Source organism: Amblyomma mixtum, chromosome 2 (genome assembly GCF_055824585.1).
Source record: "Amblyomma mixtum isolate Tamu chromosome 2, ASM5582458v1, whole genome shotgun sequence".
NCBI classification, from domain to species: domain Eukaryota; kingdom Metazoa; phylum Arthropoda; class Arachnida; order Ixodida; family Ixodidae; genus Amblyomma; species Amblyomma mixtum.
The window spans coordinates 20,519,008-20,543,079 of record NC_143013.1 but is presented as its reverse complement, the minus strand read 5'-3'; the positions used below and the strand labels follow the sequence as shown (position 1 = coordinate 20,543,079).

General features: G+C 45.2%; 1 protein-coding gene across 1 annotated transcript in view; it reads left to right on the top strand.

The window, feature by feature from the left end:
• The window catches only part of LOC149358610 (sodium- and chloride-dependent GABA transporter 1-like), a 56,553-nt gene extending 32,748 nt beyond the window's left edge, over window positions 1-23,805 (top strand). The window contains exons 10-14 of the mRNA XM_089570734.1: window positions 561-689; window positions 1,817-1,919; window positions 20,808-20,908; window positions 21,823-21,993; window positions 23,122-23,805. Coding sequence (XP_089426860.1) covers window positions 561-689; window positions 1,817-1,919; window positions 20,808-20,908; window positions 21,823-21,993; window positions 23,122-23,214 — 597 coding nt within the window. The 3' untranslated portion in view covers window positions 23,215-23,805. The remainder of the gene's footprint in view (window positions 1-560; window positions 690-1,816; window positions 1,920-20,807; window positions 20,909-21,822; window positions 21,994-23,121) is intronic.
• Window positions 23,806-24,072: the final 267 nt, after the last annotated feature.

Genomic DNA, 24,072 nt, shown 5'->3' with positions numbered 1-24,072 from the left:
CTCTGGTGGGTCACATAGTCACCGTCAGCTGCTGGCAGTCTCCGTGGCGGTTCATTATATTTTGAGTGGAAATTGTTTTAAAAAGTTAACGACTGAAGGAAAGAATATTCTGCCAGTGGCTGAATAAACGGCTTCACTAGTATGGGGCAAGCGTCTGCAAACGAGATGCAGTCTTCGGGGAGCATCAGCAAATTGTGCTTCTTTCTTTCTCTTTCTCTCTTTACTTCTTTCTATCTTTGTTTCTTTCTTTCCTTCTTTCTTTTTCTCTTCCTTTCTTTCCCTCTTTCTTTCTTGCTTGCTTGCATGCTTTCTTTCTGCCTTTCTTTATTTCTTTCTGCCATGGTGTAGAAACATTCACAACATAAACGAAGCACAGACACAAGAGAGCAGGAACAAAGAAGACAGTACAAGCAAAACACCACCCTTGTTTGTTCCTGTTTTTGTATCTGCGTTTCATTTGTGCTGTGATATTTTCTATACCATGGATAGGAGCCAACTAGCCCAAACCACCGCGCTATTGCAACGCCTTCCTGCCAATTGCCTGTTTTTTGCTTTTGCAGTTCTGTCCATCGGAGGCGGTTGTCGCTGGCCTCATGGACCAATGGCCGCAGCTTATCCCTCGGAGAAAACTCGTCGTTTTCTGCTTGGTCGTGTTCCAGTTCCTGATGGGTCTCCCAATGGTGACTCAGGCAAGCACTCTTTTCTCACTTCTCTACCGTCGATCTGAAGACGCCGCTTTGAACTTCGGGTCGCACTAAGCACAGCGATGAACTGTGAACTAACAGACCTCTGGACAGAAGCGTCGTGCAGCGCAAATTATCCGTTTTAGAACGAGACGTGCTGCTATTATCTTGAAGACTTAACCGGCTGCGAGAGTGAACTCGCTTAAAGGGGCTCCAAAGCACCTTCCGCGCCGGTTTTCACGTTTATTTCACTCAATCCAAATGCTTGTACATATTTTGCTTAACACCGCTTCTGTTTAGTCGGCGATTATAGCACGCCGCCAGTTTCCTGGTTCTGCGCAAATGGGAACAGCACTCCCAAGGACGTTTCGCCAGAAATAACGAGAAGAAAGGTCGCGCTAGAGAGCGCTTCACATAAAGCATATGAGTGTTTCGCATGTGGCACCTGGTGGCGCACGTGAACGCGGGGATCTAGTTCGGTGCTGCTCTTAAGCTACATTTCAGTACATTCCGAAACGAGCGGTAAGTTGCCACGAAGAAAACAGCAGCTCAGAAGAAAGCCATTTCAGATCCCCTTTAAAAACAATTCAGATGTTCTACTGAAGAGAAGCTAAATTGGCTCCCTTATTGAAAAACCCCATATAGTATAAAAAAGGTACATATAGGTATTTAAAGGAAGCTTAAGGGAGCGCACAGGTCTGTTCAGGTTCTTGTAGTTAGCGTCCGGCAGGAATTTAGGAATGTACAGGAGCTTATAGGCGCCTTCATCGGGCTTACACGAAAGTAGAAGTCGCTACAGGAGCCGTTTGGCGAGCACACAGTTATGTAGGGTTTGAACAGGACCAGCTTAGGTTACTTGTACAGGTTGAAATTGGGCCGGTCAAAATGAACTCTTTTCCTAAAGTGCATCGATTATCGTTGCAGCCTGCTATAACGTTGATTGCCAACGCAAATGTCAAACCCATCCGCTCTTTTTTTTAACATGCTGCGCCATGTGCCTTGAAGCTAAAGTATTATAGTTTAATTTCCTCTTCAGTTTTTTTTTTTCGCGTGGCGACGAACAACTATAACCTAGCTAACTGTTATTCATCCTGATCGCTGTCTTTGTCTTCTGTCTCTGTCACTTATTACAGGGTGGAATGTACCTTTTCCAATTAGTCGACTACTACGCTGTCAGTGGTATGACGCTGCTATTCATAGTGTTCTTCCAGGCGATCGCGCTCTCATGGGTTTATGGTAAGTCTCTGCTTGACTCTTCTCTGCACAGTGTAGTGCGTGTCAAAAATACGCAATCCGTATAGAGCCTGGCCGCAGCGGTGGCCCAGCCAATTGAGTAATGTGGCTCTTGCGTAATCTCCAGGGATTTAGATGGGCAGTTTATCTTCGGCACCCACATGTTTGGGTAATCAGAGGCGCAACGGGGGCTCAGTAAAAGCTCCAGTGTGACGTGCGCAGTGACCTCGCCACTTTTGGCTAAAGCTGAACTCTATAAGCAATTTTCTTGAGGATCTAAATTTTGCGTTTGTCACGAATCGTGCACAGCTCTCGAAAAGTTGCTCCCGCGAATAATTTGCGCGAAACGTAGACTTTTAATTACGGCACAACGTGTTTGTTGTAAGCACGCGGTGTATGAACTTCACCTATAAATATGCATCATCACCTCTCGTCTTCGTTGAGCAATGTCCTTTAATGCGGATGGCAACAAAGCCCGCCCTGGTGGCCCTCAGTCTCACTAGTGGTGGCGGTGCGTCGTGATTTTTCCAGTACTCTCCTCGCGGACAATCCCTCTGGCTACAATGGTACTCTGCCTTACACTATCTGTGTCGAGCTCTTGATCTGTCAGTGTGAAATGTCTAAAAGCCAGCAGCACGCACAAAAGCTGTCTTAGCCTTTGACGGCTTTTTGCGAGTCAAATTTCTCATTAGCCCCGTGAAAGAAGTAGGTCCGTGAGTAGGTCCGTGAACAGAACGATGCTTAGGTCCTAGCTGACACTGGGTAAATCGGCAAACGGTGCGTGATGTCAGTGCCCGTTAAAGGTTCCCCAAGATGGTCGAGATTATTCTGGAGCCCTCCACTCCGTCGCATCTCTCTCTCTTTCTTATTTCAGTCCTTTCTCATCTTCACGGCGCGGTTAAGATGTCCACCGAGAAGTGAGACAGTTTTCCGCGCCCTTTCTTTCCTCGAAACCAGTTTTAATTTTTCGCAATTGAATGAATGAATAAAGCCTTTATTGCAAAGGAGGGATGGCACTCGGCACACTGTTGGGGAATTAGGATGGATCGGGGTGCAGGTTCAGAAACTTCTAGTCGATCGTTTTCACACCTTCAGAGTTGGGCGTCGCGGTGGAGCGTTGCAGCCAGGAGGATACCCCTATTGAAAATATTGAACGTGGATTCTGCGTGCCTATCTTTGCGTGTTTATTGCCACGCACATTGTGACGATTGAGCGAGGTCGCAGAACGCGAGACATATTTCACATAATTTGCGCAAGCCGAGCAAGCTCGCAAACGCGAGACATCTGTCACATAAAGTGCGCAAGCCGCGTAAGGCTCGTACAGCAGGAGACATCCTCGCGTAATATGCGCAAGCCGGGTGAGGCTTCCAGAATGTCCGAGAGCCAAGGGTGAGCCCCAGAATGTTCAAGAGCCTTGTCTGGCTCACAGAGCACTAGACAGTGTCAAATGGAGTTACCATCATGATACCGATAATACCTTGCATGGCTGCAAGGCTCCTACATCACTGCTCAACACGTTACGCCAATGCCCTGCCTTAAGGCCTCCTCATCTGTCTGTCACTGCCTCATTCAGCATGCATGTTGTGAGATAACAAGCTTTGCAGAAGTGGTGCTTCGTGGGATGGCTCTCATGTGTGTAGCATGCTTGCAAAAGGACATAGATAAGGTCACCTTAACTGGCTTTATTAATGCCACATCCCTCATGATGGGTGCCACTCAGTGGCTAAAATTTCTTCAGTTTCTCCAAGTCCAGCAGGTTGGCGTCTTGATCCAGGTTCTCACTATGCAGCACCTGCAAAAAGGTAGCAGTATATGCAAAAAAATTCAGTTAATTTGTTTTCTGGAAATTCCAGAAAAGGGCACAAGTAGTTCTTCCATTAATGAACTAATGATGATTTCGAAAAGTATCAGGTTTGAAATACAGACATTGGAAAACCCAACTCAAGCACGCAGGCTGCTCAGCATCAAACCTGCACAAAATCTAATAACCGTGTCACACAGGCATTTTGAAGGCTTTCAAATGGCTATCAACTCAGTGGCACTTGAATGCAGCTAAATGGGCATTTCCAATAGCCACAGAGTCCCTAGAACAGTGTGGACATCTATCAAGATTTTGAAGGCTTTTCAGTGGTAGAAATTTGCACTCAGACATGGAGCACTCGCAACTATACACTAAGGAATAAAATCAAAGCAATTTAATCGCTGAAAGAATACTCAACATGAAATGTACAACTTATTTCACTGAAAAAAAAAGAAGGCTGGCCACAAAACACTGCAGCAAGCATATTATCACTGTTGCCAATAGCACAAGAACAATGAATACCACCTTTTCAAAACTGCGTGAGTGCTACAACAGCTTCCCAGCAAAATTATCAACTGTGACAGTGGCGCCACAGCAGTTTGGTGCGAGATGATGAAATACCTCTACGGCGATAAAGTATTCTGTGTAGCAGCGGCATAACTCCCGAGTTGAAGTGCAAATCTCAAAGCTCAATCTCCCACCTTAACTGTTATCTTTAAATATATATTTAAATTCATTGGAGCGTGTTGCAAAAGTAGGTGGTCAGATCATTCGAGAGGATACCTGCAAGCTATCTCAGGAGACGAAAGATCTGGTGAAGAAACGCCAAAGCATGAGGACGTCTAACTTCAGAGATAGAATAGAACTAGGAGAGCTATGGAAGTTATTTATAAGTGCAAGGTAGCCAACATAAGAACATGGAGAAAACCTATCATGCTCTAAAGCATGGAGGTAGCCTAAAATCAGTGAAGAGAAAACTAATCACAGGTAAAAACCAGATGTATGCGCTAAAAGACAAAGACGGCAATGTCATAAGCAATATGGATAAGATAGTTAAAGTAGCCGAACAGTTCTACACAAATCTCTACAGTAGTGAATGTAATCAGAACGTTACAGAGAGAGGCAGTAGAAAACAGCAATGGGACATCCTGCCAGTAACAAGGGAGGAAGTAAAGAAAGCCTCAGGAGCAATGCAAAGGGGTAAAGCAGCTGGTGAGGATCAGGCAACAGCAGATTTGTTGAAGGATGGAGGAGAGATTATGCTAGAGAAACTAGCCACCCTGTATACGCTTGCCTCGTGACCACGAGCGTATCAGGAGGTTGGAAGAATGCGAACATTATTTTAATTCACAAGAAAGATGTCAAGGACTTGAAGATTTACAGACCGATCAGCTTACTATCCAGTGTCTACAAGGTATTTACCAAGGTAATCACTAATAGACTCAGGACAACCTTCGAATTCAATCAATCAAATGATCAGGCAGGCTTTCATAAAGGATACTCAACAAGAGACCAGATTCATGCAATCAGGTGATAAGAGAAATGGGCAGAATATAACCAACCCCAATATATAGCCTCCATTGACTACCAGACAGCAATTGACTCGGTGGACCCACAGCTGTCATGCAGGCATTGTGGAATCAGGATGTAGAAGAGTGTTATGTGAAAATATTGGAAGATATTCATAACGACTGCACAGCTAGCATAGTTCTCCATAAGGTCAGCAGTAAAATTCCAATAAGGCAAGGTGTCAGGCAGGGAGACACGATTTCACCAATGCTATTCACCGCCTGTTTACACGAAGTGTTCCGGGGCCTGAAATGGGAACAGTTGGGGACAAGAGTTACTGGAGAATACCTAAGTAATTTGCGATTCCCTGATGACATTGCCTGGCTAAGCCACTCAGGATATGAACTGCAAAGCATGATGAATGAGTTAGACAGGCGGAGCAGAATTGCGGGGCTAGAAATGAACATGCAGAAAACCAAAGTAATGCTCAACAGTCTAGCAAGGGAAAAACAGTTCACAATTGGTAGCAAGGTGCTAGAAGTAGTAAGAGGATATGTATACTTAGGGCAGGTAGTGACCGCTGATCCGGATCATGAGTGGGAAATAAGAATGGGGTGGAGCGCATATGGCAGGTTCTCTCAGATCGTGAAAGGCAGTTTGCCAATATCCCCCAAGAAAAAAGTCTAACACAGCTGTATCTTACTGATACTCACCTATGGGGCAGAAATGTGGAGGCTAACAATGAGGGTTCAGCTTAATTCGAGGACAACGCAGAGAGCTATGGAAAGAAAAATGATAGGTGTAACGTTAAGAGACCGGAAGCGGGCGGAGTGGGTGAGGGAAAAAACGCGGGTTAATGAAATCCTATTTGAAATCAAGAAAAAGAAATGGGCTCGGGCAGGGAATGTAAGGCGAAGGCAAGACAACCGCTGGTCCTTGAGGGTAACAGAGTGGATTCCATGAGAAGGTAAATGTAGCAGGGGGCGACAGAAAATTAGGTGGGCGGATGAGATTAAGAAGTTTGCGGGGATACGGTGGCCACAATTGGCAGAGGACAGGGTTAATTGCAGAGACATGGGAGAGGCCTTTGCCCTGCAGTGGGTGTAGTCAGGCTGATGACGATGAATTTTAACTAATGTATACAGCAGTCTATGCATTACAGTTATATGTGTCTGGCCTGCTACAGCCTAGAAATCTTCCATTACAAAATAGGGAAGTGGATAGCAAAACTACAGCACAACAGTGGCTATGAAAACAGATATGGCACATCTGCAGGTAGTAGTCCTGGAAAGTGCATGTTTTTCAGTCAGAGCCAATAACACTCTAAATTCATAGATGCCATCTCTCGTGTATGTCAACAGGCTATCACAGAAGCTCAGACCAGGAAGACTATCAAGAAGGAATAGGACCCAGAGATGAGGGGCAAAGGAAGTACACAGCACGAGCAATGACTCACAACTGAATTTACTGCCAGAAACCTCATTGCAATCGTAATTACAATTGTAATCATGTAGGAAGGTTGATGCTTGCATTGTGCATGACAGTGTTTTTAGCTGAGCGGTCGGGAGCTTGGCAGTCCCCTGCATCTGCTAGACATGGTGCCGAAAAACAAAGGCAGCATTGGAAACATTCCCCTGTCCAGATGGACAAGTTACAATGACCCACAAGATTGTGGAGATGAGGCAGCTAGGTATGCAAGTTCTACTCCCTTAATATTGGGTTGATGCAACAGCCAGCCTGGACAAAGTACACCTGCCTTCAAACCGTAATGTGCGAAATTTATTGGTGCACTATATAATTTGGACAATCTAAATTAGGCTATGAAATCAAAAATTTTCACTAATACTGCCTTCCATTTACTTTCATTTACTTTGATAGCACCTTTATCTTCAATCATGTAGCAAAGAAATGAGAAAAAACACAACCGAGCACAGTTTACATTTGTTAAGCTGTGCTAACATTGTGCTTTTTTCACTTACTAATGCCTGTCTTCCATTAGTCAATGAGTGGGCAAAGGTGCTCAAGCTTATTAGGGGCCAAAAAGCCCGCACAACCTTGCACCTGGCTCCAGCATTCTTCAAAGAACGAGATAACTGGTGTATGTACGGAATGATCGCAATCCTATGTCACTTTTCTTCCAATAGACGCATTTCCTGATAGCTATTTTTGGCAAGGCTTTTGCATACAGAGGTTAAAACAGATGCCAAAACACCAGCACCTTGAAGGCCGGCTACAAGTCACAAAAACCTTTCATTTACAAAATATATGCATGAAGGCAACAGAGCTGCAGTACAAGCACCACTACTGTCAAAAATCTAAAAAAGTTGTACTGATGTTTTTTGCCCACCTGTCTCACTGTTGCATTCGTGAGTATATTTGGCAGGTCAAAATTTCTGGCGGTTATCAGCCAGGCTTCATTTTTTTTTCGTATGTTCTAACATTTGCAAGCACGAGCTTTGTAAAAAAATGTAAAGGACAAAGAAATGTGATCACGGTTAAAGAATGCAGTGCGAAAAGACAAAAACAAACGAAGAAATGGACACCCGCCAGTCCTGTACACTTTTTCATTTGTCCTTGTTTTTTCACACTGCATTCTTTAACCATGATCACTGACCAACAAATCCAAACAGCCACTTTAGTTTAAAAGAAATGTGGCCTTTCAATTGTGGTCATTCCATACTTACACAAGTTATATTATTCTGTAAGAACTCTACAGCTATATATGAGGTCGGAGTGCCTTTCTGATGCCTACTCAACTTATTGAGCACTTTTGGCCACTTTTTAACAAATGAAAGATGGGAGCATGTAAGCGAAACGAGTGCAATGTCGAGCACACTGCGACTTGTATAGATAGTGCTATTGGTGCTCTGTATCTAACTTCTACTTGAAGTTGTATAACCAGAACAGCTGCTGCATCAGCCAGACATGAAAGGTGCACGAACTTAGTTCGAGGAACACTGGCCTCCCGTCTCGCTGCTGATTGTAAGACATTCCTCTATATTCCGAGTTTTCTAACACCACTATCACTTTTTGGCACCGTGACCATATCATACAAGAATGTGAGACCTACTGCATACCTAAAGAAAATATGTGTGTAAGCCAAGCATCAGCCGTTCTATGCAATAAGAAGTCTAAGTGAAAAAGATTCGATGTAAATTAGAGAAAGCCTTGCCATTTTTGTACTTCTGCTTTTATGACTGCTTGCTGGATTTTTTTCTTTAGTTGGAAGCATTCTTCCATCCCTTATCTCTATACAATATTCCTCTGCCAAATGACTGAGTAACCCAAAAAGCAATTCCTAAGTAGGGAGGGGGCCTTCCACAGTGACCACACAGGGGCCTTCAAGTTCTTGCAGCAATCAAAACATCCCTTTGTAACACTGGCCTTGAATGCACCACTATACTTTTGTGGCAGGCCAAATACTTATACAATTTATGTTTTAAAACCACACAGAAATCCACAACTGCCATTATGAAAACAACCTAGTAATGTAACCATAAGCGTACCTGGCCAGCATGATCAGCATGGAAAGGCGCACAGCTTGTGCGCAGCTCCTAAAATGAAAGCAAATTCACATGATTAATTGCAATTTCCACAAAGACATTCTTGAAAAATCATGTTTTTGCACCACTCAGCCTCAAGCCTGCCTTCACTTCACTTCACTTCACTTTATTACCTTAAAGGCCCCACTTTGGGGGTATTACATAAGGGGTGGGAGTACAAATATAGGTTGAATATGATTGCTTACATGATATTTATGAAATGCATATTTAAATTGTTCACAAAACTTGATTGGCAGGTGATGGCATCAACGTCGTGGGGAAGGCCATTCCAGTCTTTAGCAGTGCGAAGAAAAAAAGATGCGGAAAAGTAACGGTGCGGGCGCGTTGGCATGACACTTGCAGTGGATGGCCGGTGCGATGAGATATGCGAGCGGGCGGTGTGATGTAGGGTGGTTGTCCGAGGGAACTGTAAAAAAACTTATGAAACAGACTAAGAGAAGCAATGCGACGATGATGGGCAAGAGTTGATAATCCTGATTGTCGTTTAAGTGACGATACACTGATGTCGTATGAATAGGCAGAATGAATGAACCTCGTGGCGCGATTTTGGACAGATTCTAGTGAACTGATGAGATATGCTTGTTGCGGGCTCCAGATAGCAGATGCGTATTCTAGTTTTGGTCGAATGAGTGATTGGTAGGCGAGAAGTTTAATACTTTGAGGGGCGTGCCGTAGATGACGTTTCAAAAAACCCAATGACCGGTTAGCTGATGCGACGATGTTCGTTACATGAGAGCGCCAGGAGAGATCCTGGCACAAGGTGACACCTAGGTACTTGTATGAGTATACAGATTCTAGTGGAACGTTAGCAACGGAGTAAGGGAAAATATGGGGGTTACGCCGGCGGTGAAAAGATACGATTTTACATTTATTAGGATTAAGCGACATTAGCCAGTCATCGCACCAGGCATGCACTGTGTCAATGTCGTTTTGGAGCTGTGATTGGTCAAAGGTGTTAGAAATCGTGTGGTAAATAACGCAGTCGTCTGCAAACAGACGAACATTGCAAACCAGGTTTGAGGGTAAGTCGTTTATATAGATTAAGAATAGGAGGGGAGCAAGTACAGAACCTTGGGGTACGCCTGATGTTACTGGAAGAGGGTTGGAACTCTGGCTGTTAACGAGAACAAACTGGGAGCGGTTAGAAAGGAATTCTTCGATCCACAATAAGACGTTAGGATGCAGTTTTAGCATGGTTAGTTTTAGCAGTAAACGCCTGTGGGGAACTTTATCAAATGCTTTAGCAAAGTCTAGAAAAATAGCGTCAGTTTGTAAATTTAGGTCGAGGTTAGAGTGAACGTCATGAAGAAAGACGGCCAGTTGAGTTTCACGTGACAAACCCTTGCGAAACCCGTGTTGTGAGGGATGAAAGAAGTTGTTAGCGTCAAGAAAGTCCATGATTTGAGAATAGATGACGTGTTCCATGATTTTGCAAGGTATGCTGGTTAATGATATCGGACGGTAATTTAAAGGAGAATCTTTGTTACCGGACTTAAAGACGGGAATGACCTTTCCCACTTTCCAGTCATCCGGAATGGAACCTGTAGAAAGCGACTGTGAAAACAATAACAATAAGAACATTGCAGAAATATTCTTAGTGTTGCGCAGTATTTTGGAGTTAATTTCGTCGACGCCGGCCGATGATGAAGTTTTAAGGTGTTCAATGAGCGAGGAAATGCCGGCTTCAGAAAACGCGATAGCAGGCATGCTGGACTCTATATTGACGGCGAAAGTTGCAGTTGGTGGGTGAATTTCATTAGTGAACACAGATGAGAAGGCGTTATTAAAAATGTCAGCGCACTCAATGTCATCAGCTTCTTCTCCAGACTCTTTAGTTAAAGTGATGGTATGTGCCGGGTGTTCACTTATGACCTGCCAAAACTTTCTGGGATTGGAAGTCAACAATTTGGGGAGGTCGTTGTGAAGGAAAGAGTATTTTGCGTTGCGAATTGCTGATAGGTAGGTGTGTTCGGCTGTATAGTATTTTTCCCATGCGCACTCGTCGTATTGCTTTAATTTTGCCGCACGGAAAAGGCGCTTCTTTTTATTGTCGAGTCTTTTTATCGTTTTGGTATACCATGGCTTCTGGCGGTCCGAGTGGAAGCTTATTTTGGGGATGTATCTATCGGTTAGTTCGCTAACCTTTTTCTTAAAACGGGACCAATTATCATTTACTGAATGATCGTGAAAAGATGCTTGAAATGTTGTGAGATATTGGTTTAATTCAAGACTAAAGGCTTCATAGTTTCCTTTGTCGTAGAGGCGAATAGTTTTGTTTTGATTCTGGCGTCGTGATGGGTGGAATTCAAATGTGGCGTGGATTACTTTATGGTCACTGATTTCGCGTAGATAAGTGATAGATGAGAGGGCTTCCGGGTGGGTAGTCAGGATTAGATCTAGGATGTTTGCAACGCGGGTCGGTTCAGATACCACTTGAGTTAAGTTGAAGTTCAGGCAGACCTCGATAAAATCATTCGCTTCCCTGTTGCCGACTGCTGTCTGTGTCTGCCAGTTGATTTCTGGAAAATTGAAGTCTCCAAAAAGAATGATATGCGCTTTTGGGTATTTCCTCGTTAATTGGCTGATCACGTCGTTAAGAATTCGAGAGAAATCGGAGTTGGTATTTGGCGCTCTATAACAAACGCCCAGCAGTACGGTTTGGGGCGCAGCGCGACAAAGTAGCCATACTATCTCAAGGTCCTCATTGCCTCATTGCTCCTGCAGCAATGAGGCAAATCTGAGCACAGCTTGGGGTGAGCTGGTGGTATCACATTACGCACCTGACACTACGTGCATCAATCCATTTGTATGATTGAATTTCAGAATGGCGAAAAAGACACACACACAGGAAAAAATGGTGGGTGGATGAGATTAAGAAGTTTGTGGGGATACAGTGGCCGCAAGTGGCAAAGGACAGGGTTAATTGGAGAGACATGGGAGAGGCTTTGCCCTGCAGTGGGTGTAGTCAGGCTGCTGCTGATGATGATGATGACAGCCCGAGCACACCTACACAGTAAAACTGTGAACTCGACCCAGCAGCACTTTACTGTGTTGAAAGAGAACAGGTACAATTGAATTACTGCATTACCTTGTTATTATCATTAAAAAGTACAGGGCTCTAAGGACTTCCTAATTTACATAGAAACGAATGGGTTACAGTGAACTTTCACGGATTACACTAACAGGCACTGAAAATCCAACACAGCTGCCCAAGAAAATATTAGGCAGCCGCGCTAGCCTTCTTTTGCGCTATGCTACCTGATACCAGATTAAATTTCCAGAGCAATTTACTCATACTCTAGCACTGGGATACGTTATGCCCCAGACTGATGCAGCTGTCTTACTAAAGGCAGAGAAGCTTTCAGTGTGGGTCATGTGTGCTGTGGCGTGAACACATGCACAGGATCACCTGCTACCATTCAAGCCCTCTGTGTACACAAATGCAGGTGCAATAGAAAACCCACATCACAAATTTGGTCAGTCTGGTCGGCCAAGCATGGGCCAGCTGATAGCACGAAGCAGCAGGTGCGACACATACCATCATCATCAGCCTGACTACGCCCACTGCAGGGCAAAGGACTCACCCATGTCTCCACATTAACCCTGTCCTTTGCTAGGTGTGGCCACCATATCCCCGCAAACTTCTTAATCTCATCCGCACATCTAACTTTCTGCCGCCCCCTGCTATGCTTGCATTCTTTTGGAATCCACTCCATTACCCTTAAGGACCAGCGGTTATGTTGTCTTCGCATTACAAGCCCCGCCCAGGCCCATTTCTTCCTCTTAATTTCAAGTAGCATGTCATTAACCCGCGTTTGTTCCCTCACCCACTCCGCCCCCTTTTGGTCTCTTAATGTTAGACTTATCATTTTTCTTTCCATAGCTCACTTTGCTGTCCTTATCGTTTGGCACGTGTTTTTTTCTATGTAATAAGGCATAAAGTATTATACACGGATTACCACATGGCATCCTCCTATGACCGCTAAATAATTTATAATCAAAGTTCTTTCTCCTGCTGTATTTGTTTCGGTTTCGACAGCTGAATGATGGCTGTGATGTCAAAGCGAGGTTATTGGCCACGTGAGGCATGAAAAACTGCAATACAATTGGTACTTCTGGCTCTTAAGGAATGCTGGCGTCAGCACTGTAGCGAATTAAAATGATGAAGCAGCGATTATAAGTGCAGTTTTTCCACGCCTCACGTGACCTATAACCTCTCTTTGATGTCATAGCCATAGTCAAATAGTTCACCGAAACAGGATGGCAGAAAAAGTTGATTATAAATTATTTAGCGGTCTCACGCGAATACCAGATGGTGATTCATGCATAGTAGTGTCTTCCACATCATTATAGAGAAGAAAACATGCCACCAAGATTAGGTGTCTATACTCTTTTAAGCTGAACTCTTTTAATTAGCCTCCACGTTTCTGCCCCAAAAGTGAGAAACATGCAGGCTAAAGAAAAGATTTCAGCTTAAGTACCAAAGTGGCTCTAATCACACGATGAAGCGGAAAAACTCTCGACACTTGAACAGAGAACAAATAGGAATTCCAACAAAATTTTAGATTCTTGTAACGCTATCAAGCATTCTGAATATTGTAAACTGCACTTTCACACATACAGTATGCATGTATGCCAATCTCACATTCAGTAGCCCTGTTTTCCGGCTGTAATTATCACGGTCTGAGCTCAGTTACAGATTTAAAACCAGCCAAAAGATGCAACACAGGAAAAGAGAAGAAAACAGGTTGGACTATCAATTGAATTTTTTGTGAAGGAAAAGAAGGCTCGCATGAAGATGCGCCACACATGACCCACACCAGCGAAAGGCAGGACAACAAATAACTGGCACTGATATACAAGCACGCCATCTAAAAGAGAAAATTCTTTCCGTTGAAGATTGACTAATGGCTTCGCTACTCATACAGCCGTTGCCTTGGAGATATGCATCAAATACCTTACAGATTTGTTTACCACTTCTATACACCACTGAAGTGTCACAGAAATCAGGCGTGCACACTGATGGGTCATCTTATGATTTACACTCACGACATTGGCACTGTAGTGCCAGATTAGAAGCTGCCTTCCCCCTAATGAGTTAGTGCTCACTCAGGAACACATTAAAGACATCTGCACATATCCCTGAAGTAGTTTCTTGCACAAGCTAGCGGAATGTGATAAACCACATCTTGCAAGTCCTGAACCTAGTTTTATGGGATACCATACTGCTATCCCGGTTTTTAACAGCAGCGCAAAGGCCATCAACACAATGATTGGCGCAAAAATTACATTTAAAAATTTTCCCGCCACTCGATTTGAACTCATGAAGTCTACACAAAGGACTCCATGATAACCGTTCTGAGGTGAATGGCAGTTCAGCCTAGCCTCTGTAATCTGTGCAAAAAAAAAACGGAGTCAGCGCATCGCAATTTACCTCCGAAATCAGCCGGTGCTGATGACAATTGTATGTTTTGCTTTCTCTGGCTTATAAAGCTCCACTTTCAGAAAAAGTGTCGTCTTTGTGGTTAGGATGCGGAACTTCATCATCACAGGTCAACTTCAGCTTGCCATCAGTGTCCCTTTAATGCCTCAAAGTTGAACAATAGCTCCATTCATAGAGGAGGGCTGTGCATAAATTTCGACCACGAAAGATTCTTTAACATGCACTGGCATTGCATAACACACGAGCAAATATGCATTTCACCTTGTCAAAACGAAGCCACCACAATTCAATCCCGCGTCTTTGGGCTCAGTAGCCGAACACCAATGCAGTAGGCCACAGCAGCAGGTGAAAAACAAAAGAGAGCCCTTAATAGGCAACCTAACTTGCCAAAATCAACATAACGAGGGGTCACACAAGTAGCACTGGACTAGGAAAATAAAAGCTACTTGTGTCGGAAGATGTCTTCAGTGCTTACCTCAAAAGCCTGCTTGCTTGCTGGGCATCCTAGCACCAAGTGAAAGGCTGGCACAGCTATACTGGAGAGCTTGGAAGAGGCATTGCTGGTAAAGCTATGTGGAGCTTGCTGCAAGGTAAAAAGACACATTTAACAGCAGCACAGTGCAAAAAATGGACTAGAATCAAGCATGTAAGGCAAAATCTCCTGCCTGGGCCACATAGGCCTGCAGTATTTTTAAATAAAAATAAACAAAAAAATAAAAATGCAAAGCACAAAAAGGAGCCGGTCGCAGAATGGAACACGACTGTTTAACCACATTTCGAAGTGGGCCATGCAACAAGAAATTCATAACCACGGCAGTCATTCACAAGCTAGCCTCAGACGAGACATCACTTGCATATCGATATCCAGCATCGTTTCTACAATACATGCCACCATTCAAAAGAACAGACCACAGCAGAACGATATTTTCAGTAGAAGGCTGGTTTGCTTCAAATTCTGCATGCGTCCCTCAATTTGAAATCTGGCATGATTAGCACTGATTTCACATTCTCACAGGTATGATGAATTAATAGTGCCAATTGCAGGAAAACCACACTTTTTCCTTTAACATCAAATAAGGTATTGGAGAGGTACTTCAGCACATTTAAGTCAAAGTCAGATTTATTTCCGCCATTGGTTATAATCATGAAACAATCAAGTTTATGCTTCGTACATATTAAAGGCTCAATTACACTTAAATTTCACTGCAACTTCGGGATTTAGGGCAAATGGAGCTAGGGCACCTGTGTGCATTTTGCAGTTGTTTGTACCATTTCAGCTCCGAGCCAAAGTATGAAAAAGCGAATGCCAAAATAGAGGCGAAAAACTTCAGAGCAATTTGTTTTTATCTCACCGTTCTGCTATTCAAGGCTCGACTACACTGGCGAACGCAGCTGGATCATACGGAGCTTCGCACCTTAAATACACAATTTATAAAAGTACAAGTGAAATACAAGTGAAAGAGGAGGAAGCTCAATCCTAACGCATACAGCTGAATCGCAGTCTACGTAGTTAAACTGCTCGAGCGCTGTTACTTCAATTACAGCGTAACATGCGGCGAGAATGTAAAGCCCGGGCCGAAGATCTATTAGCGGGCACATATTCCATTCTCGGCGAGAGATGAATGGCAGTACGGCGGCAGTACGGCGCCGATATCGTGCACCCCGCGATCGGATCAGCTGTGCATATTTGCGTGGCATACTGACCATGACCGTGTGACCACTAACACTACACGCGCATTCATGCCCGTGTGCCGCCAGCAAACAACCTTTCAGCGCTGCGTGCTGCCGCGATAGGCACTGCGTACTGCCGCGATAGGCACTGCGTGCTGCCGCGATAGGCACTGCGTCTTCGCGTCTCTGTACTAGCTGTGTTGACGTGGCCAGTTGTGCGCAAAGGCTTTGAAATAATGAACAGGTTCGAAGAAAATTAACTTACCCCAAAGATGCGAGATGTCACCCGGGTAGTGGTCTCCCACCAGCTGCTCCGCCATGGAGGAAATGAGCCCCGCCGTCAGCATAGCGTTTCCAGTGAAGGCGCGCAAAGGACGACGCGCTATCCGCCGAGCCCGCTGACGCACGCTATAAACGCAGGTTTACTCAGCACCTTACCACGTTTTCGTACATCGCACCAGCGAATTTCACTGCTGTCGGCACATCACATATCGGAAGAGTGACAAATGCTCATGCCAGCGATGGCTCATGCCGCTGACTGCCATGCTGTCCCTCCCCAGACGCTGCGTTCGTTGGCTAGCGCTTCGGCCAGTTCCGGCTTCCTTCGGCCCGTTTAGAAAGGCATCGCCTCCAGGCATTCCTCCAGGTCGTCTCTTTCGGGCTCTATGCTTTTGGGCAGTGCGATAGCAAAGGACTAAAACCAAATGAAACTTTCGTTACAAAAATAATTAAGTTCTTGTGCACATATTAGCATTAAAAACTTGAGAAATTTGTGACGCGTGGACGCATGAATATGCGTGTCGGTACATGCGTGCGTGCGTGCGTGCGTGAGTGGGCATAGTCTAGCGCGTCAAATCCAAAGCCTATCCGACATGCTGCATGGTTTCTGAGATCACCGCCTTGAGCTTCGCTTGTTTTCTCGTGCTGCTGCTGGGCGGTCTTGCGCTATGCTTGCGCGCCGCTGTTACTGTGCTGGAATCGCAAAAGAAGAAGGATTACCGGTGTGTGCTGCCGGTGGGCGCGCTCTCATCCAAGAGTAGTAGCAGCTCCCAATTAAGCGATCCGTCGGGGCATATGTGTTATGGATGTCTGGTCGACAACGATAATGAGGTCAGCAGTGCGGTGCCGTCGTTTGATGAGTCGCACCTTTCGGCCTATTGCACTGCTAACTTCGTTGCAAAAATGCCTGGCTCATAAGCAGCGACAGTGGCCATTGTTTCTGTGGTGTGTTTCGAGTACAAGACGGCGCCCTTCTACAGTGTGGCTTCCTTGTCGGCGGTGTGCCTGCAACGCCTGTCGCTGTCAGCTCAAACTGACCGCCTGCGAGCGCTGCCTTCTTTTGCGATGTGAACGGTGACGGGACACTTACTGCCTGTGGCCGGAGCTTATAGCAAAAGCGAAGAGTGTTTTGTGTGAAGGTTTGACGAAGTGCGTGTGTCAGTCTGGACCCTTAGCAAGTCATACGAGATGCGACATGCAAAAGTGGTCCACCAGTCGCTTCAGCAGAAAGGAGTGCGGATGTTTTTTCCGTTACTTCAATCGAGAACTGCCCATGCAAATATTTCAACTCGTCTCTTGCCTAAACAGCATAGTAAAGAAGCTAAAGCAACAAAACTGCTGTTTCCATGCTGTATATTGATTCCGCACTCGTGCTAGAGGTGGGAAATATGTAGTAGTTATTGGCGGAGTTACAGCCTATGAAGCACGTGCAGCTTCCTGTAATTGCAGGTTAGGATATGTGCCTTACTTGGTATTGACTTTGTAACCAGACATAGCCATCTGTCAACTAAAAGAAATTTTCTTGCTATAGGATTCTGCAGCATTATGTATGCTTCTGGACACTGAATACCGGGTGCGTCACCTCTCTTGAAAGCACTCAGATTTGTGTACTTATCAGTACGTTTGAGATGAGAAAATTTTATCAGCTTCTTTTCTTTATTTTATAATTAGCTACACAGCATGTCGCAAAAAAAAAATGTTTTAAGGAAAAGTATTTCAGTTTAGAGTAGAACAGTTCAACAAAGTTGTTTTGGGCATTCTGGTAACTTCAAGATGGTATCTGATGGTTGCATACAGACGCGCAAGTCAAACCTCAAAGGGCATCAAACTTAACAGTACCGCTGAGCTTATCCTTTCGTGCTTTTTATGTGTGTGTAGATCACCTGGGGAAGTTCAGTATTGGATGTTGGATTTCATAGTTCTGCTACAACTTTTATCTTCCTTTCTACACATGAAACATGACTGAACTCGATTACTCTAACCTTGTGTTTGGCGCATCATAGCCTCAGTTGCTTTTGCGCCATTAAAATCAATATAACTAACTAACTGAACTCGATTACATTCCCCAAGCAAATACCTGACGCCTTACAAGCGTTCCTTACTGTGCACAGTTGTCCCAGTGCATTATATCCACTCATGTGCAGCACACTGTTGTGTTGCTCTTGGTCTCCGAATGTGACTCTCAGCATTATGACGGAATAATAGCGCATCCAGATGGTCTTTGTGGTAGTGCAAATTTCAAAACAGATTGAAGAACAATGAAGAGAGTGATACTTCGTCATGCATCATGCAATGCTGGTGCTAATCAGGCAACATGTGTGGTATATATACTTCGCACATTTGAGATTCATTGGATTTGTTCTGGAGCCATACTGGGAATTAATTAATCGATCTGTGATTTGTCACTGAATTTGAGAGAGGGCACTAATTTCTGAACTTTTGACACCAACTGTGAATTCAAAACTGTCTTTTCGTGTAGGCTTACATGGCCTTTATACGTGTATGTAAATTTATGCTAATGACTTTGGAAATTGCTTTGGAAATGGTTTTGGAAATTGCCTCGTAACATTCCTGTTACAGCTCACAATTCGCTTTCTGCACGTCATGTTTGATTGAACCTGATTATATCCTCAAGCTTGTTTGTTGCACCTAACAAACACTGTTGCCCTTTCAGAGTTATTCCACTGATTGACTCGATCCTTTCGAGTGCAAGCAACAAATGGTTGTGTTGCTTCTGATTTCGAAATATGGCTGTCTGCATGACGGGCAACAACATAAGTGCTCTGGATGGCTTTCATCATGCATCTATAAGATATCTGTAACTTTCAGAATTGGTTAAAGGAAGAACTGAAGGATGCTGTAAAAGTCATTAGCAGCTTGTTTTTTACATTATTTTACTATAAACTTGCAATGTTGACAAGCTCTTGCTCAGTGTGCATGTTGTCATGTACAGGTCCCTGCAGTATCGAAGGAAACCATTTTGCACTAAAAGATAATTTTTTGGTTATTTGTTTGCTGAAGTTGAAAATGATTAATGGGTACTTACGCCAAGACGAAAATTATAAAACAGCAAAACGTGAGCTTATTGCTCATTATTGAGAAGTAATCATTAACTGAATGCTCGAACTTTGTTTGCTTTCACCCTAAATGGGCCTTTACAGTCTCGACAAGTTGCTACTAAGCAAGCAAACGCACACATGGCCACACGCAGCCTCACTGAGCTTGCTCAGTACGCACATAAGCACGCACAGCTTCGGCAAGCCCCCTCTCAGCACGCAGATGTCCACGTACAGAGAGTTCTCCACGAGAGTCCACGATTTTTTATACGCAAAGAGTGTGCGTGAACGTCTATCAGCTCACAGTACGCGCATATGTACACACAGGACGCACAGAATGCGTACAGGTAACGCACAATTTCTGCGCATTTGTGTGCAAAATGAACGTGATCGTACAAAAATCACTGTTCTCGTGCAAACTCACGCAGAGTTTTTTCAATAGGGACGTTGGCACTCAAATCGAAGGAAACCACAGTCAGTCGACCTCTCCTCTTACACTACTAGAAGCAGGCCGCTCTCACTACCTTACGCCACGATGGTATGTCGTGCTGCAGTGCTTGATCGAAAATTTTAAATTGTGAGGTTTAACGTCCCGAAGCAACACGTGGTTTATGAGGGACATCAGGGGTGACGTAGTGGAGGGCCCCGGATTAATGTCGACCCCTTGGGGACCTTCAACTTTGTGGGCAATTCCTCTGCGCGGGGACGCACAGGCAGTCACTCGAGGCAGGGGAATTGCCCACAAATAATGGCGCCCAACGTGGGGCACCATTATTTGTGGGCAATTCCTCTGCGCGGGGACGCACAGGCAGTGACTCGAGGCAGGTCTTTGTATGAAAAGGTTTATTCTCACATCAGGGGGGGCCGGTCGTCGTCGTGGCAGCTGGGTCAGGTGGTCCTTTGGCAGGGCTGGTCCAAGAGCGAGAGCCTTCCCGGTCTCGCCTTATGAAGGCTTTCTCCTAGCCTCGCTCCCCTCGCCCCGCCACTCGGGAAGAAGGGGTCCGAGGCTACCCGCGGTGAGCGGCGCGAGATTTGACCTGCCCGCGAGCAGACCCTACAACTTGCACAGACGTCGCACAATACACGAGCGCCTTTCGCGTTTCGCTTCCTTTGAAACGCAGCCACAGCGGCCGGGATTGAATTTGAGTCCTCCGGGTCAGTAGACGAGATATTTTCGAAACTCACACCGCAACGCACACGGTCGATTTCTCCTCCCGCCTCTGCCGGGAGGGATTCGATCCCGCAACCTTCTGTTTAGCAGCAGAACATCTCAGCAACTGCGCCACTGCGGCGGATGTATAATCGCGGTGCCGTGTCACCTTATATTAATCCAGCTCGAACGGAAGGTTTTTAAAAGTAGCAGTTGGAATCCACTAGTCAATGTTAAACTTTGAGGTCGCGTCAACGACCTTTAAACAACATGAACCAATATGTATGTTAAGTTTACTTTTCATGCAATTTATATTTCTTTAATCAGAGAAAATCAACTTTTAAGAATTTTCCTGAATACTGTACCCTTGCTCTGATGATACCGTGAGTTAACCCATGTCAAATCGATTATCTTTTCAGGGACAGACAACATATCCGATCACATCAAAATGATGATCGGCTACCGGCCAGCACGCCTGCTCCGGTTCTGCTGGTCTGTGCTTGTGCCGGCCGTATGCGTGGTACGTGAGCAGCAATTGCATGGTCTAGGAGTAATTATTATAATCACACCTTAAAGCGAGCTGCCATCATCTCACGAAGTTGCCTTGAACATTTCCCACGTTTAGCTGACGTCACTCATCGAAGTGTAACTAAAATTATAAGTGTAACGGCCAGTTTGTCGCGAATAGTTGCATTATCCTAAACTAAAAATATTGCGGGTACTGGCCTCGAAGCTACTAAGAATACAATTTCATTTTTACAGAGAAAATTCATACCTCGTCGACGATATAACAAAGTGCGCTTTTTCTATATCTGACAAGGGAAGGACGTTTTGTCCGTGATAACAAACCAGATAAGTTTATTTCAGTATAATAACTTATTCTTGCCTCCACCTTCTGCAATGTCGCCTAACACTAAGATCGCTAATAAGCGAAGTTAAATTATCATAAAACAGCGAGTAAACGAATAAGACGGAAAAATAACCCTGCTCAAGAGACGAGCACTCGAAGCAGTAAAAACGGATACGGATCTGTTGGACGAGTATCGCGAAGGCCCCTCTGCGAAAAGGCCAGAGTGGCAAAAGAAAGAACCACGAAACAGAACATACCGGGTCGCCCATTCTTAAGGTGAACACGCGAGTGCGTAGCCTCGCTCTCCGAAGCGCCAGTGCTTCCGGCCCAGCCGCGTGTTGAAGCAAAGTGGCACAGGCGCATAGGGAATTGTAGGTGATGCTTCGCGTCACCTGCCGGTTCGCTTCGATGCCAGGCAACAAAGCACGCAGGACCGCGACAACCGTTTGTAGTCTTAAGAGGTTAAAACTGCACGATCACGGCGGCATCTCGCTCGACTGTTATCACTGAAGGGTACAACACCCAGGGGCTTTCAGATGGCGATCACCGAAATCAGATGTCGCCAACTGTTCTCTCTCATGCAGGCCATATTCCTGTTCTCTGTGGTCATGTACCAACCGCTCGTGTACGCCAAGACGTACACGTACCCGTGGTGGGGTGAGATGCTGGGCTGGCTCATGGCACTCGTCTCCATGATCATGATTCCCACGTACATGATCTACTTCCTTGTCACCACCCCCGGCACTCTGCGACAGGTGAGACGCAACTACCACGTCGCGAAGCTTATTACTCGGCCGACGAGAAGGACAGATCCTTAAGTTGATCGTCAATAGCTTCCGTGTGCGAGTAAAGCGTGAAACCGAGAGCAGGTGGACGTGCTAACGAAATCGGTACTGCGTGGCGCCGGAAGAAGAAAGAAGAGAGATATATCATCTGACATAAGCACATTCGAAAGGCGCCGGGAGGAGGTGTGCGCAGCGTGGGCATGCAAAAGACGAGGCTAAAGCAGGAGCCCTTAATCATGCAACGGGCAGGATATGGTTGGCAAGGGCGGTGATTTTAGGACTAAGTATACAGCATGGTTCCCTATAGGTTACAATTACAACAGCAGGCAATGGTTTTTGTTGTCATCCGCGCTAGCAAATTAAATTGTCTGGTTAGATGGCTGCTGCCTCCTTATGTGCACACAGTTCGGATAGGCTACTGACGCCCCGAACACCGCGCAGTATGCCGAGCGGTCTGTCGTCCATTTTCGCACCTAGATGGAAGGCGTTCTGCGAGATCTCCCATAGCCTTTTTACAAGTGCTAGCCAGTGTTCGATAGAAGGCTCTTGGGCACTGAGTACATTTTAAGTCTGCAAGGCAACGAAAATTGCGTTATACCTACCTGCTCGCCTTCCCAACAATACTACACGATCTTTTATTCTTGGTATATATTAGCTAGGCAATATCAGAAAAGATATAAACTGTCATAATATTCCTTGAATCATATATATACCAAACAGTAACGGTTGTACACAAATGGAACAGCATGGACCAGGGCGAATGGAAGTCTCCTAAAATGGTTGATGCAAATTTGCATATGCACATGCTTTTTTTCTTCGATCCAGGCCGCGGCGGTGGAATTTCTATGGAGGCGAAATTGTAGAGGCCTGTGTACTATGCGATGTCAGTGCACGTTAAGGAACCCGAGGCGGTCGAAATTTCCGGAGCCCTTCACTGCGGCGGCCCGCATAGCCTGAGTCGCTTTGGGACGTTAAACCCCCATAAACCAAACCAAACCAAACCTTTTTTTTTTTTTGCTGCACTGAATTCATAAATTGTCGCACAGAATAACGAACCGTCTGATAAGATCTTCAAATACCGCCTTATTTTCTTTCCAGAGGATCCGAGCGGGCATGTCTCCCCAGCTGGTCGCGTGTGGAGGGAAAGAGCAAGAGGAGTGCGTTTTCAGCAATACGGCCCTTGAGACATAGAATGCGCCGAGACCGAGCTCGTCACTGACGAGTTGGTACGCACGATTCGACATCACAATCTACACCACCCATCTATTCCCTCCAACGCAACACCTTTCACTGCACAGCGACATAGCTGTATCAACCAGACAGGCTTTCCGGCATCGCTAGCGATCATAACAAAAAACAAAATGGCCTCACAGTGCGGTGAAGTCGCAGTACTGCGTGGTGCTGTGAAGGAATAAAGTTAATAATGTGAATACGCCATGACGTCACACCCACCTGCACCACTTGACGTCATAAGCCATGTGGCGCAGAGGTGGTCACAAATAATTTACACGGATCATGACGTCACACTACTTACAACTGCATGGTACTGTAACGTCAAACTGCCGTCACAAATGACACAGCTACTGCTGCCACCTGTTCGCAGACTGATAGCGGAACGGCGTGGGTTTTCGTGTGTTCCGTGCATTATGCATTGAGCACGCGGCCTTCTTCACTCATAAATCACGCAGCGATTGATGAATATACCAGTTGGACGCAAGAACGCCTTTCGATACAAACGGTTTCTGAAATGTGCGGCTCTTTTGTAATAATAAAAAAATACATAACTCGTAAAGTGACGGCTGTAATCATGTATCCGGATGAACGAAATGCGGCCGAAGCGGCCTGGTCACGACAATGGTTGCTCCGGCTCTCGAAACGCTGTAGAACCTTATGGAGCTGGGCTACCCATATGACAACTGCTGCTGGGTTAGTTCGTTCACTCTGGCTTCCATGAATATATGCGGCGTGACAGCGACAACACAGTGATCCCGACCTCTTTTTCGTGTTGCCGCTGTCCTGTTGCTGAATGACTCAGACACCCTGAAAGTA